Source organism: Martes martes (genome assembly GCF_963455335.1).
Source record: "Martes martes genome assembly, chromosome: 11".
Classification (NCBI taxonomy): Eukaryota; Metazoa; Chordata; class Mammalia; order Carnivora; family Mustelidae; genus Martes; species Martes martes.
In genome coordinates, this window is record NC_137899.1 from 38,128,371 (window position 1) to 38,149,720 (window position 21,350).

Below are 21,350 nucleotides of genomic sequence, written 5' to 3' on the forward strand. Positions count from 1 at the left end.
AGGTCATGATCTCAGGGTCCTGGGATCGAGTCCCGCATCGGGCTCTCTGCTCGGCAGGGAGCCTGCTTCCCCGCCCCCTCTCTCTGCCTGCCTCTCTGTCTACTTGTGATCTCTCTCTGTCAAATAAATAAATAAAATCTTTAAAAAAAAAAAGTCATATGCCATAATATTCAAGAATGTCCACAGAATGTCCAAGAAAAGAGAATGGGTAAATACAGATTTCTGTAATCAAATTTATTCATGTACAGAGATGTCATTTACAGCTTTAAAGACTGCCTGGTAAACTTCAACAATGTTATGGACATCTTACAAATGTTTTTAGTATGTAATTATGATACTCATCTCTTGAATTTATAAAAATCAGAAGTGTTCCCCAGAAAGTTTTGCAATGTGCCAATGGAACTAAAAATGTCACAGCTACAGCTACCATCTACTGAATGCTTGGTTTCATTTGACAAAAAAATAAATATTAAAAAAATTTTTAATAAAAGTTTTATAAAGTGGTAACCTCCGCATGTCTCCACCTGGCAACATGTCAAAGGCATCCCTCCTTCCCTCTTTTTAGCATGAACTAGTCTTGGCCATATGACTACCGTCCCAGTCCAATCAGTTGCAAAATAAAAATGAAAAGGTTGATGATGTCCAAGTAGATGTTCAGGGCAGCAAAAACATACTCTTCAGGGTCCAGGTCAGAGTGATGGTGGCGCCCTCCCACCATGAGCTGTACATCCATCACCAAGTACTTAAAGAGAAGAAAGAAAGATTAGCTACCTAAATTGTACCTTTCTATCACATAGGAATCCTAAATTACCTGGAAAAAATATTTTAGCATCAGTAAATACAGTTCAGAAAGTCAATTTGTGATTATATATGTTCTTTTTACAGCCTCGACCATTCACTTTGTCCCCAAGTGTGTCTTCAACCTACTACAGCAAGTGTGCCATCCTCCTGATGCCGGTGGCACCAACTCTGTAAGCCTTCTTTTGCTTTCCAAATGCAGAAAACTTTGGGCCTTTAGCCAATGAGGTAGAGCAGGTGGAACGATTAGACACAGAGAGAAACTACAAAATTCCTTGTATTTGTGATTTCCCCACATGTTCTTGCTGAACAAAGAACAAAAATAAAGATGGTCCCTGACATTTAGATTCACACCCAGCAATAATTCTGAGTTCTTGAAGCTTTGGATGATACCATTTTTCAAACCCTGACTTTGGGATGGTTTTATGATGATGTTGGAATTTCCAAAACAGAAGTAAGGGAAGATGGGATTTGTAGATGGTTAAATATTTCCCAAAATAAATGTTTAGCTCAGCTACAGTAGGTAAAATTAGGAGCTCCTAAAACATCGATAGAAAAGTCAGGCAGACCTCTTGCCCTTATGCTTGCTGCCAGGTGAGCAGCCCCAAGCAGCAGGAGTACATTAGAGGAGGAAAAGGGAACAAGTGGCCCCTCACTTCTTTGTATCCAGATTTTAGACTGAGTCTAGTGCGATGGGGCAGAGCCACAGAGCCCCACCAGACAGATCAATGCTGGCACTATAGGGAATACTTGGGGTTTTAAGGATGCTTTAAAATAATTCATTTATGGGGCGCCTGGGTGGCTCAGTGGTTTAAGCCGCTGCCTTCGGCTCAGGTCATGATCTCAGGATCCTGGGGTCGAGTCCTACATCGGGCTCTCTGCTCGGCAGGGAGCCTGCTTCCCTCTCACTCTCTCTGCCTGACTCTCTGCCTACTTGTGATCTCTCTCTGTCAAATAAATAAAATCTTTAAAAAAAACAATAATTCATTTACAACAATATCCACCTCAGTAAGACCCATCCCAAGTGATTGTGGTATCAGCTCTCTGTGGGCCCCAGTTTCCACTTAGACTGGGAAGGATAAGGAGGAAGGGAAAAAGAGAAGGAGGAAAGGGCACCTCCTGATATGAGCTTTATGCCAGTTCATTACAGACCTCATCCCTTCTCCTCACTGCTCCCCCCACCCCATGACTGATTCTAGCAACTTTTGGGGGCGGGAAATAAGCTAGGTGACCAGTCATTCCAGTTTGTCCAGGACTTTAGTGTGTCCTTAGAAACCCTCAGTGCTAGGCGAATCAGGGCAGTTGGTCACCCTGGAAAACAGGCTGCCCAGGAGCTGAGCTTCCAGCCTTCATTTATCACCCTGGCATCCTGACTTCTGTAGAGAAGCGCTTTTCTCTCTTCCTTTCCTCTGAACTCCTGACTTTGTCTTATTTCCTCTTATTAGAGGGTAAACAACTTCTAATCGTTTCACAGACACATCTTGGTGGTTAGGAGTACACCTCCCAGGTGAACCGTTTTTGAAGGCAGACAGAAAAAGTGAGAGATTAAGATGAGCTGGCATTCAGACCCCCAGGAACATTTGGGGGTAACACCCTGCCTCACCCCTACAGCTCTCGTGGTTAACCTTCCTGTCCCTACCCCCCTGAAAAAATTTCAGTTTCCCTCTCCCCTTATTTGTTTAGTGTTGGGTAGGTCTGAGCCTACAAGACTATTTGTTCTGCTTCCAAACTAGGAAGAGAAACACCAATGTACTTTTGCCTGGAAACAAACTATGCCTGAAACAGGACACAAGAGATGTAACAGCAGGCATCTCTATGCAAAGGATGAGAGCATACGAGTGAAGAAAAACAGCACAAATCAGTTCCCTTCATATCAGCAGAAGGAATAAGAAAACTGAAATGTGTGAGGTTATGTATATAACCTTAGCCTCCTGATGTAAATTTTTCTGACATTTGAAAATAGGACACAATTCTAACAAAAAAGAACATGATATGACAAAATGTGAATATTTTTAAGCTGGGTGATAATGTGTGGAGTTCATTACTCCATTCTCTTTATTTCTGGGTATGTTTGGAAATGCCAAAAATAAATAATTAAAGAGAAAACCTAAAATATGTGACATGATAAAAACATAAAATGGAATACCATGCAGCCTTTTAAAGAGAATGAACTCAATCCATGTCTGCCAAGATATGGAGACCATTATTTTTAAGTGAAAAAACAAAGACAGAACATTCTGGTTTTTTAAGGCCAGTCAAATTTAGCAGTAGGGAGGTTGTGTACCAACTTTAGTGACACTAATGTTAGTAAGTTTTGAGAACCCACTACCATCCGACCAGTCAAGACAGAACATTCTATAAAGTACGACCATTAAAAAACAAAGATAAGTGTGTGTGAATGGCCATCAAAATACTGAAGGAGAAGAACAGAGTTGGAGGACTGATGCTACCTGACTTCTACCTGAAGCTACTTGTAGCTTAAGACTTACTATGAAACTACAGTAAGCTAGACAGTGTGGTATTGGCGAAAGAAGAGACAAATAGATCAATGGAACAAACTGGAGAGCTCAGAAATAGATCCACATGAATATAATCAACTGACCTTTGACAAAGGAGCAAAGGCAAGACAATGGAGCAGATAGTCTCTTCAACCAGTGGTGTTAGAACAACTGGACATCCAGATGCAAAAACACAAATCTAGACAAAGATTTTATACCTTTCACAAAAATCAACTCAAAATGGATCTCTGACCTAAATGTAGAATACAAAACTCTAAAACTCCTAAGAAGATGACATAGGAGAAAACCTAGATGACTTGGGTGTGGTGATGGCTTTTTAGATATGACCCCAAAGGTACAATCCATGAAAGAAATAAGCTGGAGTTCGTTAAAATTCAAAACTCCTATTCTGTGAAAGACAATGTCATGAGAATGAGAGAACAAGACATCGAGGGGAGAAAATATTTGTAAAAGACACATTTGATAAAAGACTGTTATCTGAAATATTAAAAAAAAAAAAACTCTTAAAACTCAACAATAAGAAAACAATCTGATTTAAAATGGACCAAAGATCCTAAGAGACACCTCACCTAAGAAGATATACCGGTGGAAAATAAACACACTAGTAGATACTCTGCCTCATATGTCATAAGGGAAATGCAAATTAAGACAACAGTAAGATACCACTCTTAAAATGGCCAAATTCTGGAACACTTATGACATCAAATGCTGCTGAGGATATAGAACAACAAATTCTCAGTCATTACAGTGGGAATGCAAAACGGTGCAACTACTGTAGAAGACAGTTTGGCAGTTTCTTATAAAACTAAACATACTCGGGGGCGCCTGGGTGGCTCAGTGGGTTAAAGCCTCTGCCTTCGGCTCAGGTCATGATCCCAGGGTCCTGTAATCGAGCCCCACATCCGGCTCTCTGCTCAGCAGGGAGCCTGCTTTCTACCCCCTCTCTCTCTGCCTGCCTCTCTGCCTACTTGAGATCTCTGTCTGTCAAATAAATAAATAAAATCTTAAAAAAAAAAAACAAAAAAACTAAACATACTTTTACTCTCCGATCCAGGAATCATGCTCCTTGGTATGACTCAACTACTTAAAGGAGTTGAAAACTTACAAAAACCTGCACACAGGTGTTTATAGCAGCTTTATTCAAAATTGCCAAAACACGGGAGCAAACAGTCTGCCCTTCAGTAGGTGGATGGAACCGTAAACCGCAGCACCATAGACAACAGAATGTTACTCAGCACTAAGAAGATATGAACTGTCAGGCCATAGAGGGATGTGGGAAACTTAAGGGCACATCACTAAGCGAAAGAAGCTGTTCCGAAAAGGCTGCAGACTGAATGACTTCCACTATATGACATTATGGAAAAGGCCAAATTTAGAAACGGGAAAAAAATCAGTGGTTACCAGGGGTTAGAGGCAGGGAAGGGATCAAAAGGTGGAACACAAGGGATTTTTAGAGCAGTAAAAAATACTCTGTATGAGGTGGCAATGATGGAATGTGCCAGTATATATTTATCTAATCCCACGGAGTGTACCACACCAGGAGTGAAATCAGATGTAAACTCGAGGTGATTGTGATGTGCCCAGGTCGTTTCGTCAGTGTAACAGATGTACCAGTCTGGTGGGGGATGTGGATCACGAGGGAAGCCATGCGTGTGTGGGGGCAGGGGCGATACAGGAAACATCTCTACCTTCCTCTCTGTAGTGCTGTGAATTTAGAAGTGCTCTAAAAATTGTCTTTATAAAGAAAAAGAAGAAGGAAAAGGAGGGAAAGGAGGAGGGGGAGGGTGAAGTCTCCCAGAGGTCTTTCAGTTAACTCCTGACTCTAGTAGACTCTGGGGCTAGCACAGGCTCAGGGGCACTGCCGATGCAGAAACCACATGCTTTGTCAAAGTGAGGGAGAAAAGGACTTACAAGTGAGAAGATTATAGTTCCAAGGCCAGCATACAACAGATGCAGCCACTGCAAAGAGAAGAAACAATCGTACATTAAGAACAAGATTCGGAATAATGAAAGGACTCACCTGGGTCATTGCTGTTAGATAAGGACCCAATATAAAGGAAAGTCAAATCCGTGGGGAAATTCATTTTTTTGAACATCATGGTCCACAGCATCCACTCCATTCCTTGCAACAAACAAATGAAAAGCACCCTTGCCAAATCAGTTTTATCAAGTGTTAAACGTCTCATGCGTGGTAGGGCAAATTGAACATTCTGGATATGTTTCACTTTCTGCGCCATCTCATAACCCTTCTATAGCATTTGTGCCTATACCCAGCTCTTGGAACAAGGTCACTCTGAAAATAGTGCCCCTCAGGTACCCTCACTAGAGCTGAGTGACAAGAGGTGGAAGACATCCACTCCAAAAGCAGTGACTCTGTAGACTGACCAGAAACCTTATATGTGACTGGGATCAAACAGATGCACCAGGCCAGTCAGAAATTCTCAGAGTCTGTTTTATCATCGGCTGTGCTGGAGCTGCTACTCTACAGAGTCGGCCAGTCGACTCAGACCAAGAGAGAGAAAGGTGGGGGGGATTTCCATTTCTATGAATCCTGTCACTGCTTCCTACATAGAAGTTCCATGAATATCCCCTGTGTCTTTGCTTCAAGCTAGTCTGTTCCGTGGAACCCAAATAGCCCTGATCAGAATAGAATGATCTGAATCCCAAAGAGAGTGGCTCTCTATGGGGAGAGGATAAGGAGGTGGTGCATAACATGCAAGAAAAATAACGTCATTCACTCTTCAGGACAAGAAAGCTCATCCTACGTAAATAGAGCATTCTGCTAACCAGGGAAGAATCTTGGTGAAGGGCATAAATCAGGAGTCAGTGACACAGTGTGGGAGGGGCAGTGTTTCTGGACTGAGCTAATAGTAAGAAAATACCTGATTACTAGAGTCTGAAGAATTCAAAATTGCCCAAGTCAGACAAGCGTGTGTACTTACAACAAGGTTGGACAACAAGTGTCCATTGAAGTCTTTCATTTAAATGTGTGTAAGATTATATATTGTAGATATTTGTGAAAGGAAGTTTACAGTAGGAACTGGGATTCATCTATCTAGTAGAAAACAAAGTTCCTTAACAGCACCTAGATGGTATTGTAAAGAGCTATGGAACCAACCTAATAAATATTTGGATTATTACTACCACCAATATCTGGGCTACCCACCACCCACCTTCCCTCTCCTTCACTTGGTGTCTGATATGCTACTGGGGTCGACCAGGTCTTCCAGCCCCCAGCAGCAACCCAGCCCCTTTCCTCCCAGAGACATGTCTCCCAGTACAGTCTTCATGTGCTTCACCCCGCTGGGCGTCTGCTTCTCAGAGGATCTAGGCCAACACAACCAGCATGTCACCCTACATTTCTAACAGTTCTCTGAAGTTCCCAAACGAGATCCCACTTACATATGATCGTATGAAGAGTAAGAGAATTCCATAGATAAGAAGTACGAAGAGTGAAACAAACAGGATTCCGTTCAACATCGTGAAATCCCACTGAGGAAACATAACACAAAAAACAACTCAGTTATCATCTATAAGGAATTTCAGGATATTTAGAGATGCATTTTATACCCATAGACAGACACTGACCCATTTGCTAGTAATTTACCTAGAACATTTCTGATAACCATGGAAATTCATTCACCCCTACCGCGGGAAAATGCTACATTAAAAGTGTGTTGTTGACTGGAACATGCTTCAGGAGAAAATATGGAGGAAATCACAGGAGCCAAGGATATAAGAGGGTTCATTACACTATTCTATTTTTGTATTTGTATGAAATTTCCCCTACTAAAAAAGGTTCATTGAATAAATAGGATATACATTTTGTATGTCTAGTATGATCATAATTATTCATATTTTCAAAAGTGTTGTGCACAGAATACAGTAATGGAATGAAATAGACCAATGTTAACTGGGCACCTTTTTCATTTTTCTTTTTTTTTTTTTTTTTAAAGATTTATTTATTTATTTATTTGTCAGAGAGAGAGGGGAGCGAGAGTGAGCACAAGCGGACAGAGTGGCAGGCAGAGGGAGAAGCAGGCTCCCCGCCGAGCAAGGAGCCCTATGTGGGACTCGATCCCAGGACGCCGGGATCATGACCTGAGCCAAAGGCAGCTGCTTAACCAACTGAGCCACCCAGGCGTCCCCTTTTTCATGTTTCTATGCATACATTTAATAAAAATACACTATACTTTCAAAAATTATTGCTAATGATTCTTTTGTTATTTTGAAATTCATTAATATGCTTTTTGGTTTCACCTTTTAATAAATCAGCGACCAAATGAGCCTGGGAAAGATGAGGATTCCTTTTTTTTTTTTTAAGATTTTATTTATTTATTTGACAGAGAGAGATCACAAGTAGGAAGAGAGGCAGGCAGAGAGAGAGGAAGGGAAGCAGGCTCCCCGCTGAGCAGAGAGCCCAATGCAGGGCTCAATCCCAGGACCCTGAGCCGAAGGCAGAGGCCCAACCCACTGAGCCACCCAGGTGCCCCTAGATGAGGATTCTTTTAAAGGAAGGGGAATATCATCTTCTGACCTGAATAAAATTATGCAGCAAAAGAAGACCCTCGAATCTACGATATTTTTTTTGTTAGAGTATTTTCCCACTTCCTCTGTTTCCCCCTCACTCCCTAGCCTTTGCACACCAAGAGAGTTATCGGAAGTACTAACTCTCCAAGCGTGGTTCCGAGCCATCAGCACCACCTGTGCAATGTGAATTATCGGGCCCACGCCCTGGACTTTCTGAAGCAGCCACTCCAGGGTGGAGCCCGAGGAACCTGTTTTCACAAGCCCTCCAGGTGATTCTGATGGCCGTTAAAAAAATGTTTGTCTACAGCTGTGCATTCAGTACTTGTGGCTCGTGGGCATTTGAAGTATGGCTGAAGTGACGTGGATTTGAATTTTAGTTCAAAAAAAGGATGTAAAACAGCTCCATATTTTCTAGCGATTACTGAAATGCTAATACCTTGCATATATTTGGTTAAATAAAATATAGGATTAAGATTAATTTCACCTGCTTTTGTTTTCTTTTTTAACGTGGCTACTAGGAAAGTCAGACGCCAGAAGGCAGGGAGGCTGCAGAGGTGAGGCCCGCAGGATAGCAGTGAGCAGGAGGGAGGAGGGATAAGAGTGGGTCAGGCAAAGGAGCACGCATCCACACCTCCCTTAGGAGAGGAATCGGTCCCGGTGATACATACTTTTGTCTGAAGTGCGAACAGAGTGAGCGATAACGTCACCAGAGCGGTTGCTGCTGTTGCCCATAAGATTTCCTCAGCATTGTAGAAACTGAAACCAGAGACCGTGATTACTGTCCACACGAATGCAAGGAGAACCACGCACGGAAAAGGAAACGTGTATCCAGGACTTACGCTGATATGGCTCCAAGCAGCAGACCTTGAAGAACGGTCTGAAAACAAAACGCATAGCAAATCAGAACCCCGACTCCTGAGGCCCAGAAGCCAGAGGAGAGGGTTGAAGGTGCGGATGTTTGGGGCAGGGTCGAGGGAGCGTGTGGAAGCATGGTAACCCTAGTGTGCAAAGCTACAGGGAAAATGAATTGTTGGAAACAAACAGTGGAGCTAAACATTTTCCTAACATTCCCCCAAGGCTGACAAGATTCTTTTATTAGCAAAAGTTCTTAGAACCCAGGAGTATCTTTCAACGTATCTAGTGAATGAAAGATGTATTCAGTAGGAATATGGAAACCATAATAATGACAGGTTTTTCTGTAGACTGTATTCTCATTAATCCAATGGGGCCAACTGCACAGCATCTTAATTTATTTTAATTAATTTTCAAAGCAGGATATGCTATTTCTACTGATGCTTCACCAACAGCCTCGGCACCGACATTTCCTCCAGTGCTTGGGTGAGAATTAAAAACTACAGACCTCAGGTGAGGGACAAGGATGGTGGCCTTTCCGGCCCTGGAGATGGGGCTCGAGGGCAGTTCTCCGCAGAGAGTGGAGCTGCCAATCCCGGGCTCAGAAACCAGCTGCACCCAGGCTGAATGAGGCGGGAGCGTGCCCATGGTCTGATTGCAGCCTGGGCCGGGCCGTGTGCAAGAGAGGAGAGAGGAGGTCAAGCCAGAGGTTGAGACCAACCAAGGCAGCAAGGATGCACCCAGGTGCACAGCCAGACTCCAGCATGGTGGACAGGTGGAGGGGACAACTGTGAACAGTGGCTGAAGGACGACATTCCCCAGCTGGTAGGGTGACTCCACCAGAGACAAGTCCAGAGCCTTGGCTGACTCTCTGGTCCACGGCAGGAGCCAAGAAGGTATCCTTTAGTCCCCGGGAGTGAAAATGAAGATGCATCCTAACTGTGGTGCGGGGACTGCTAGAGCGGCTTTGAACTTCTCCAGCTGGCCCATGTCATCCAGCATAGGAGACGAGAACTACGGCCATCCCCAGGGTCCAGGACTGTATCTCTGCTTTTTCCAAACCCAGTGAGTAGCTGCCTAATTCTCTACTTTGTTAAATTTACCAGAGCCATCTTTCTTTCCAGTATAGGTTTAAAAAAGCTCTATCTGTTCCATGTACGCATGATATTTTAATAATGTGCTTGCTTCCAACCTTCCTCTTAAGATTTTCTTCTTCTACTTGCTCCGTTGCTGCATGTTTCTCCATCTTCTGCAGCACATAAGTGTGTGTGAGAGACAGACAGAGACAGAGGAGAGGATGGTGGGAGGAAGAAGGGGGTTAGAGAGGGAGAGGGAGCGGGAATGGTTTAAAGTGGAAAACCTCCTTCAGTTTTCTCAAGGGGAGAATGAGAAATCAAACCTGTCTAATGACTTCAAGAGCGCAGAACATGGGCTCGAGGGGGTGTAAATGCTACGGGACAAAAGCTGTCTTCAGTGTGTGTGTTTTCATTTTCCCCTCAACCCCTTTACTGAAATGGTTTTCTCCATATATTTCCTAACACTTACTCAAAACAAAAAGTTGAGAAGATATAACTAATTCTTTGCCCCTCTACAATATTCTCTTAAGCTGTTACCTGCTTTGAGATACACAACAAAACCTCAGAGATGAGAGCTTCCTTTGAGACCAATACCTTGGATCTCTTGTAATAATTTAAAATTTTTTTCTTGGAAAATTTTAAAATAAAAAGATCGAAAGTTTTTGGAAAAGTACCTCCCTTCCCCCATCCTATTGCCTCTGCTCCAGGATTCCCAATATCTTTCTATGCCTGGCTTTTAGCTCCCACTCCTTCCTGAGTGTGATCTGGGCAGGAAATGGGAGACCTCACCTGCTCCCCTGAGCAACCAGCAGGGTATCCACGACAGGTAAAGGCCTTTCAATGCTCTGGCAGCCGAGGAAATGCCCACACATAGGCATCAGAGAGCTCGTCTTCTCCAGCCTCGGGTGGAGGCTAGTTTTCCCAATATATAAATCACGCTGGACACTGCACTATATGGATGCTAAAAATCTCGCCATTGGCATGTGTCCTTCCTCTCTTTGACCACCAGGCACAGACCCAAATCTAGGCTCATCACACTCAAGTGCAATTGGACAATGAATTTTTTTAAATTTTTAATTGAAGTATTATTGATATAAAATATTGTATTCATTTCAGATATACAACATAGTGATTTGACAATTATATACCCCGCAAAATGCTCACCACAATTAGTATCATCTGTCATCGTACAAAGTTATTGCAACATGATTGACTATGTTCCCTGTGTTGTACTTTTCATCCCTGTGACTTATTTATAACTGGAAGTTTGTACCTCCTAAACTCCGTCACCTGTGTTTCCTAGCCCCCATCCCTCTCCTCTCACAACCACCAGTTTGTTCTCTGTATTTATGAGTCTGTTTTTGTTTTGTTTGTTTCTTTTTTTTGGTTTGTTTTCTGGATTCCACATATAAGTGAGATCATACGGTATTTGTCTTTCTCTGTCTGACTTATTTCACTTTGCACTTAACCTCTAGGTCTATCCATGTTGTCACAAATGGCAAGATTTCATTCTTTTTATGGCTGAATAATACTCCATCGTGTATATGTACCATCTCTTCTTTATTGATTCATCTGTCAGTGATGGTTAGGTTGCTTCTATATCGTGGCTATTGTAAATAATGTTGCAATAAACATAGGGGTGCACATATCTTTTTCAATTGGTATAAATACTCAGAAGTGGAATTACTGGATTGTATGGTATTTCTATTTTTTTAAAGATTTTATTTATTTATATGACAGACAGAGATCACAAATGGGCAGAGAGGCAGGCAGAGAGAGGGAAGCAGGTTCCCTGCTGAGCAGAGAGCCTGATTCGGGGCTTGATCCCAGGGCCCTGGGATCATGATGTGAGCCGAAGGCAGAGACTTTAACTCACTGAGCCACCCAGGCACCCCTGGTATGTCTATTTTTAAACCTTTGGGGAAACTCCATCCTGTTTTCCACAGCGGCTGCACCAATTTATATTCCCATCAATGGGGCAAGAGGCTTCCCTTTTCTCCACATCCTCTCCAACACTTACTATTTCTTGTCTCTCTGATAGTAGTCAATTCTGGTTTGTGTGTGGTGATATCTCATTGCACTTCCATAATGACTAGTGATGTCAAGCAGATCATCTCTTGGCCTTCTGTATGTCTTCTTTGGAAAAATGTCTATTCAGTTCCTCTGCATTTTTTATTAGATTTTTTTGGTATTCATTTGTATGAGTATCTAGATAAGTAGGGAGGTAGGTAAGTAGATAGATGGAATATACATATATATGATCTATATACACTATAGATCTATAGTGTATATAGATACTATTAACTCTTTATCAGATATGTCATTTGCAAATATCTTCTCCCATTCGGTAGGTCACCTTTTTGTTTTGTTGACGTTTCCTTCCCTGTGCAAGAGTGTTTTAATTTGATGTAGTCCCGAATGTTTATTTTTGGTTCTGTTTCCCTTGCCTGAGGAGACAGATTCAAAAAATATTGCTAGGGACGATGTTCATGAGTTTACTGCCTGTGTTCCTTTTAGGATCTTTATGGTTTCAGGTCTCACATTTAGGTATTTAATCCATTTTGAGTTTATTTTTGTGTCTGCTGTAAGAAAGCAGTCCCGTTTCCATTCTTCTGCATGTGGCTGTCCAGTTTTCCCAGCACCATTTGTTGAAGAGACTGCTCTTTCCCATTGTACATTCTTGCCTTCTTTATTGAAGATTGATTGACCATATAGTTGTGGGGCTATTTCTGGGCTCTCTATTGTGTGCCATTGACCTACGTGTCTGTTTTTGTGCCAATACCATACTATTTCGATTACTACAGCTTTGTAGTATATCTTAAAATCTGGGATTGTTACACCTCCAGCTTTGTTCCTCTTTCTCAAGACTGCTTTGGACTGCATAGGACTAAGCATTTTGTATACCATCTAACCACTGGCTTTATTTTCCTATCCTTATTTTTTCCCTTTCATCAGATTTCCCCACCAATTTATCTTATCTTCTTATATTGTAGGTATTTTTATAAGCTACCTCAAATCCGATACGGAATCAGATGAAGAATTAATCACTTGGTAAGTAAATCTTCACAATGGGAGGGGGCTGAGATCCTGGAATCCTTGTCAGCAGCAGGAAAGGAACTGGTGGCAAGAGAAAGAGCCACACGTTTTCTGTCGCCCAGAGCAGCACTGATCCACACAGAAAGGACCCACGTGGTGAGGCCTTGTGAGTAGAAGCCCCACGGGAGGCACTGTGATCCAGCAACTACACCATGCATGAGTGAGGAGAGCTAAGACCTGGAGCTCCCCAGTCCCCAACTCTCCTGAACTGAGATGCAAGGTGAGGAAACAGGGAGAAGCTGAGCTGAGCTGGGTTTCTGCGCCCAGCGAGACTCGAAACAGAAATAAGATACATGTTACAAAATAAGGAAAATTACACTTCTCACCCACGAGTTTGTGAGCCAAATGTAAAAACACACTTTCCATAACAAAATGGGTTTGTGGCGGCTGGCAGAGGGCCAGTAAGTTAGCTGTTCCCGAAATGCAGCCCGGACTCTGAGAGGGCTCCCCTACGTGGCCTCTCGAGGCAGGTTTGCCCAGGGTCCCCAGATCCTCTCCCTCAGCAAAAGGGTGTGGGTACAGTCTCATAAGTAAGTTTGCGACTTTGTTATTACAATCAGAATCCAGCCAAGAGAACGTCTCACAAATACTTTCTATCTGTATTATTCCACAAGAAGATTTTCCACAATAAAAGGCATGGAATTACTAATACGACAGAAATAGATTTCAGAGACGAGCTATAAGTGCTAACAAAGTCTACTTACAAATAATCCCAGGAGAATGTAATTCGCAGGCACCTGACGGCGGAGTTTCCCGCAGCAAGCAAGTACAATCAGTACAACAAAAAATGCCGGCCTGAGGATAATTTAAAGCCATGTGTTATTTGCTTCCAGTGATTATATCATATGATATAGGTAAATAAATAGAGATAGAGATATGTTACTATATATTATCATCTGATACTAAGTGTAAACAAAAATATATTCAGATGATTACCTTTGCTTTTTTTTTTTTAGCTTTTAAAACTAACTTTGCTCATTGCCAGCCATAGCATTTTTAAAATTTTTATTTTGAAATAATTATAAATTCACAGGAAGTTGCAAAAGACAGAGAGGTCCCGTGTATCCTTCACTCCGTTTCCACCAAAGGTTCCATCTTACATATTTATAGTATGATACCAACACTGTTAATTTGACATTCGTGCAATGTATGTGTAATGCTGTGTCACAGAACTATGACACAGATCTGTGTAGATATGTGTAACCAGCACCACAATCGAGATTTGAAACTATCCCATCACTAAAACATCAACAAAGATCTTCCTCATGCCATCCCTTTCTGGTAACATGCACACACGCACCCTAGCTCTTAGTAACCACTAATTTGCTTGTTTTCCATCTCTATAATCTTGTCATTTCCAGAATGTTATATCTTTACTTAATTTTTAATAAAGAACCTCAATCAATAGTTGGTAGAAAAATCACTTTTTATGAAATCCAAGAATACTTACAAGATTGCATAGGTGAACCAAGCATTCATGAGCACCCAAGTTTTTAAACCTTTCCTGATTAAAAAAAAATAATATAGTGTTAAGCAATAAATTGTTTCTTTTTCTAACTAACATAATATTAAGTAGAAGTAAAACAATCTCATGACAAAGGGGTAAACCCTAAATGATTGGCAATGACAAATGAGTGCAATAATGAAACCTAGAACAATACCTTGCTTCTTAAAATAGACTCATAAAAAGATAGTCATGTAAGTAAAATCTGTATGAATGTAAATGTCCCGGGGACATTTTTATTTTCAAAGAAAAAAAACCTGAGATCGCTATGTATAGAAAGTGAAAAGAAAAAAAAATCAACTTCTTATATATTTGTTTTGTAAATGGAGATTTTCATGAGCTAGGTTTAAGCAATGATGGCTCATAGTCCCCGAAATATTTTCTGCATTTAACAGTGTCCCAAGTCTCTGGGGCCTCCATAATCTCACCTTTTTTTCTTTTATCCAGTTTTTTTTTTTTTTAAGATTTTATTTAGTTCTTTGTTAGAGAGAGAGGGAGAGCGCACAAGCAGGGGAAGCAGCCGCAGGCAGTTGGGCTCCCTCCCCGCTGAGCGGAGAGCCCAACGCGGGACTCAGTCTCAGATCCCCAGGACCATGACCTGAGCCAAAGGCAGACACTTAACCAAATGAGCACCCAGGTATCCCTTCTTTCATCCATTTTTGCCTGTGGAAATAGCTCAGGGAAAATAGAAAATAAAACAGACCCCAAATAAGAGTAAGACAAAAAGACCTTGGTTTAGGAAGTTGAAGAAAACTGTAGAAATCTACCAACACCTCGGTCTAAGAGTTGCCTCAGAAACAACAAAGCTATAGAAATATCATATCCTATGGACGATTAAGAAAAAATAGATAATGTTTAATGATCAGAATTAAGTTGAGTTGATTCAATAAGAATTAATGTGAACAACTTAGTATTTAATTTACATCAGTAACAACAACTTACCAGAAAAGAAACACGCTGACAATTGCCCCAGTGACCACCAACTGAGCTGACAGGATCAGGAACACTTTTATAATGAAAGCTGAAGAGACAGAAACATTATTTTTATGACACCATATTCAAAAGTAAAAATAGAAATGTAATTATCTTTTTATGATGCTTAACAAAAAGGATATTTCCTGTGACTTTTTAAGGCTGGGGAAGGAGCACCAGTTTAGAGTCAGCAAATTGAATAACCACAGAAATACAGCTCTGCACACCTTGTGGAAAATACTCCACTTGGATTGTTACAGGTGTTTTATTGGTGATCTGAGGGTTTACCCATGGAAGCCCCAAAATCTAAAAGACAAACAGGGATTAATTCCTTACTAGGCACACCCCATCCTCCTTAGGACCCAAAGTGACCTGAAAGTCTCTGGATGTTGCAGGCCATCGTGAGGGGTCCGGCTCCACCCATGGGCGCAGGTACAGAAGGCAGTTAGCCCTCAGAGACGGATGCGGGATGCAGGATGCGGGCCTTCTCAGAGCCTTCCCACCACTTCTCTGGCCAGCCTGCCTGCCTGCAGCAATTCCCTTCCCTTCCCTTCACCTCAAGCAGAAACTAAATAAATGAGGAATTAGAAGGAAGAACAAGGAGGTCACAGTGGTATGCCAAAGCCAAGTACAGAGGATGGCAGCATCTCTTTTTGCTTCCTTCCCCCTGCACAGTTCTTCCTGGAGCCCTCCGAATACGGTGCTAAATATGATGACAGTGAGCTGTTTGGTAGCTTTGTCTCCATTTTAAAAGAGAAAAAAATTCTGCTTGGAGATGACTGACAGGATTGTCAGCTGTGTCCTTTGGCTGGGTGGTGTCAACGCATAGGAAAGGGGACAACAAAGAAATAGGATTGAGCTGTCTTAATCACAATACCAGAACATAGGTGCCCCAGTGTGGGCTGCCTCCATTAAGATATTCAGGTGGTCGACATTTATTGCACATCTACTATATATCAGAGACTGGGAGGGAATAAATATTAAATGTGGCCCAGCCTTAAGACATAAGATTTTAGAATAGAATTGACAGTCCAGAAATAATCCCTTATATTTATGGTCAACTATATCTAACAAATGTGCTAGAACAATTCAAGGGAGAAAAAATAGCCTTCAACAAAATGTGTTGGGACAACTGGACATACACATACCAAAGGAATGAATTTGGACCCTTTCCTCATGTCATACACTAAAACTAGTAGTTTAGAATGGATCATAAATGTAAGCATGAAAAACAAAACTCTTTAAAAAAAAACAAACTCTTGGGGCACCTGGGTGACTCAGTCTGTTAAGTGTCCAACTCTTGGTCTCAGCTCAGGTCATGATCTCAGTGTCTTGAGATCAAGCCCCACATCGGGGCTCCGCACTCAGCAGGGAGTCTGCTTCCCCTCTCCCTCTGTCCTTTGGTCCCTCCCCTGCTCGTGCATTCTTTCTCTCTTTCTAAAGTAAATAAATAAATAAATAAATCTCTTTTAAAAAGAAACAAAACTCTTGGAAGAAAGCATAGACGTAAATCTTTGTGAGCAGAAATTAGGCAATGATTGCTTTAGATATGACACCTAAAGCACAAAGAAAGAAAGAAAGAAAAAAACAAACAAATTGGATTTCATCAAAAGTAAAAGTTTTGTGCTTCAAATGATACCATCAAGAAAGTGAAAGTGAAAAAAAGAACCAACAAACTGGGAGAAAATATATGTCAACCATGTATCATGATATGGGACTTATACCTAGATTACACAAAGAACTCTTACAATTAAAAAACAGACAGATAAATAATTAAAAACAGGCAGAGCTTGTGTAGTGCCCCTGCCTGCTGACACTGGGCTTGGCCACATGACTTGTGTTGGCCAATGAGACATAAGCATGTGTGAAGCCAGGAAAGGCTTGAAAAACTGCTTGCACAACAGGGCTTGTCTACCTGGTATACTTTTCCTTGGGACCCAGGTCCCACATGATGAGAAACTCAAGTCATAAAGAGAAAGCCTACAACCAACACCAACTTCCAGCCATGTCAGGGAGTCATAATGACCACTTCAGCCTCAGCTGTCATCTGATTACAATGCATTAGAACCCCCAGTCAAGACCAGCCCAAGAACTGCCCAGCTGAACGCAGTCAATCCACAAAATCGTAAGAGATAATAAAATGGTTGCTGTGTTTTGGGCAGAGGATTTTTCTTCAAAGAAGATACTCAAATGGCCAATAAGTTTGTGAAAAGATGTTCAACATCATTAGTCATTAGGGAAATGTAAATCAAAACCACAAAGAGTTATCACCTCACATACACTAGAATGGCTACAAGAAGAAAGACAATAACGAGTGTTGACAAGGACGTGGAGAAACGGTCCCCCCTCACACACTGGTGGTTAGAATGTAAAACGGTGCAGCCGCTATGTTTAATATTCCTCAGAATTACCATATAACCCAATGATTCCTAGGTAGCTACTACACACACAAAAAATGAAGACACATGTCTATACAAAAACTCAAATATGAATATGGATCACAACATTATTCCTAATAACCAAAAAGTAGAAACAGAGCAAATGTCTGTCAGCTGAAGAATAAATAAACAAGGCGTTGGAATACTATATGAGCATAAAGAAGGAATGAAGTTCGGAAACAACATACTACAACATGGGTGAACCTTGAAAACCTTATGCTAAGTAAAAGAAGGCAACCTCAAAAGGTCACACATCATAGGATTCCATTGATGTGAAATATCCAGAACACACAAATTCATAGAGACAGAAAGTAGGTTAGTGGATGTCAGAGGCCAAGGGGCAGGATCGGATGGGGATTGACTGCCAATGGGTATGAGTTTCTTTTTGTGGTGATAGTTGCACAACTCTGTAAATATACAAAGAATCGTTGAATTGTATCCTAAAAAAAGGTGAATTTTATGATCTGTAAATTGAATAAAGCTGCTTTAAACAGTGATAGCTCCCCAGCCCCATAGCTTCTCATCCATTACCCTGCTATACTTTCCCTATGTTTCCATAGGACTTTCATTTTTTGGCATACCATATAATTTTTTTAAAGTGGGACAGGGCCCAGTCTCTGCTCTCCAGGAGAGACAGACCCAAATAACTAACTCTAATGGTGTTGAGGAGATCTTCACCTGGTTTCCCCATGTGTTAAATGACACTACAACGCCTTCATGTACCCTTCATGTACAGGGTTGTTGTAAGGACTAAATGCAAAACTCTTCCTCTTGGGGCACGTGGGTGGCTCAGTGGGTTAAAGCCTCTGCCTTCGGCTCAGGTCATGATCTCAGGGTCCTGGGATTGAGCCCCGCATCGGGCTCTCTGCTCAGCAGGGGGCCTTCTTCCTCCTCTCTCTCTGCCTGCCTCTTTGCCTACTTGTGATCTCTGTCTGTCAAATAAATAAATAAAATCTTAAAAAAAAAAAAAAAACAAAACCTCTTCCTCTTACACAACTCTCGCTGCTGAAGGACTGGCCCTGGGGGCAGAGGTGGCTCATGGCTCCATTCTCCCTGGCTTCCTCACCACCCAATACCTATCTGATTAAAAAGGACAATTGACCCAACCAGAAAGCTACAGATGGAGGTGGCCGTGGGATCCCGGCAGGGTCAATGGCACGCGTGTGGAAGTTCTTGGGTATGGTTTCTAGGAAAGCCTCTGAAAAAAAGTCAGATTTGGCTTACTCTCAGGCATCTGTCCATGAATGGCACCTCTTGGAGCTTTCGAGGCAGCAGACCAGGCTTGGCCTTTCTTTGCCTTTGCCTTTCCCTACCTGGAAAGCTAGGGATCCAAAAGCATCTTTCCAGCCACAAGATGGGGGGTGAGGGCTGCAGGGAGACACAATGGGACTCAAAGCTCACAGTCCACATTTAAGTTGTCCAAGCTCTAAGAAGGTCTAAGGAGGACACACTGGTCATGCCTTGAACTGCATATTTCATTAAAGGAAAAAGACATTTATTGAATCCACAATTCTCTAGGTTTCTACTGCTCACAGCTGAATGTATTTCCCATACAAAATTAATATTTAGGGGCATTGAATTAATATGCTTTAAAACTAAAGCCAGTATCATAGCATCACCTCGTAGGGAAGTAAGAACATTCTACGGTCAGTGAGTAATACATATTTCCTGAGGGAACCACACATTATTTGCCATAATACATTTATTATGAATTTCTGAATACCCTGGACAACTTAGGGGCCATCTCCCACAACAGCCCTGTATCATGTTTCATGGCAAAGCATAATTGGGAAAAACTAAAGGTCAAGTTAAACTTCCTAACAATCCACTCTGTGGAAGCATTTTGAGAGAACACTTGCTTTTCTCTTCCAAAAAGGTAATTTTATGCTCACCTCTGCGGATCGATGCATCTGAGAATGGATTGGCTAAATTATTGCTCTCATCTGGGGTGGTCTCATCTGAAATTTGTACCACATAGACATCCGCTTGCTCTCTTGTCTTTGAATGTGGATTCCCATGAGTTTTTTGTGGCTCAGAAGGTGCAGATGTGGAGGACTGACCAGACTTGATCTGGACGTTACTATCTGCTGCTTTCCGAACCAGATGATGATGACCTCCAGAACTAAAGTCTGTTGGTTCACTGGCCTCCAAGTCCATTTTCCTGGAAGGGGAGAATTGTTATTCAAGTCCTGTGCTCATAACTACTACAATCTTAGCATCCTCATAACTTTCAATGATTTTTTCTTTTCTCTTCTTTTAATTAAAAAAATTATTTTTTTATTTTTTAGTAGGCTCTACACCCAGCATGGGGCTTGAACTCACAACTCTTAGATCAGGAGTCACATGCTCTACTCACTGAGCCAGCCATGTGCCCCTCAGATGATGTTTTCTTAATTGTAACTCCCTTAGCTCAGGACTTACCAAATCAATACTTAACAAATATTTACTGGATAAATGATGAACAGATACTTTTAAGATGAGGCCTATAGAGTGAAATAACTTGCTTTATAATGAAATTAATATGTTTATAAATTCATCTGCAAGGAGTTCGTAAGTTCCCTCTTATGTGCCAAGTGTGGAGCTACCCAGGTCACCTTGACCTTCAAAGTACTTATATTTTGGAAGAGAAGATAATAAAACAAGCAGTGGTATAAAGCCAAAATAAGCAGGGTCAGGAATGATGGAAGATGATACAAGAGCCCCTCATAATGTCAGGAGGAACATGCAGGACATAGAAGAGGTGGTCACAAGCTTCCTGAGAAAGTCAAGTTTCAGCCAAGACTGGAAGATGAGTAGGAGGAGGAGGTGGGGAAAGGTTTTCTAAGGCAGGGGAGGCAGCCTGGACCAGAACTGGAAGAAACAGAGTGGGCCCAACTGAATCACAAGTGTCCTTATGATCATACTTATAAGACGGAGGCAGGAGGATTGGAGTCACAGAAGGAGAGGTGACAACCGGAGCAGAGGTCAGAGTGACAGAGCTGCTGTCTCTAGTGATGGAGGAAAGGGCCATGAGCCAAGAACGCAGGAGACCTCAGCAAGTTGGAAAAGGCAAGGACATGTATTCTCCCCTAGCTCCTCCCAAACCGAATGCTGGCACTTTTAGGCCAGTGAGACCGATCTGGGACTTCTGACTTGCAGAACTGTAAGAGAATAGATTTGTATTGTTTTAAGGCATTATATTAGTAGTGGTTTGTGACAGCCATAGGTAACTAATACAATGGGGGAGTTACTGAAGGTTCTCCAGCAGGGGACCATGGAGATCTGACTAGAAAGACTGCACTAGGGTGCCTCAGTCGGTCAAGCGGCTGCCTTTGGGTCAGGTCATGATCCCAGGGGCCTGGGATTGAGTCCCGCCTCTGGCTCCCTGCTCCCCGGTGAGCCTGCTTCTCCCCCTCCCTCTGCCTCTCCTTCTCTCTCTCTCTCTCTGTTTCTCATGAATAAATTTATAAAATCTTAAAAAAAAAAAAAAAAGACTGTAATGGTCACAGTGTGGAGAAAGGGCCAGAATAAGCAACGAGACCAGAAATCCAGATGAGAAGTTACAGTGGCTCTGATACAGTGCTTT

General features: G+C 42.0%; 1 protein-coding gene across 1 annotated transcript; it reads right to left on the minus strand.

Moving 5' to 3' along the window:
* Positions 1-589: 589 nt before the first annotated feature.
* On the minus strand, positions 590-19,942 carry LOC308352442 (protein lifeguard 1-like; the record flags this gene model as incomplete). Its single annotated transcript, XM_080818715.1, has 8 exons — positions 590-742; positions 5,229-5,276; positions 6,720-6,809; positions 8,516-8,603; positions 8,687-8,724; positions 13,576-13,666; positions 15,318-15,396; positions 19,678-19,942. The coding sequence occupies 8 exons, from the start codon at positions 19,940-19,942 to the stop codon at positions 590-592; spliced, it is 852 nt and encodes a 283-aa protein (XP_080674841.1).
* Positions 19,943-21,350: the final 1,408 nt, after the last annotated feature.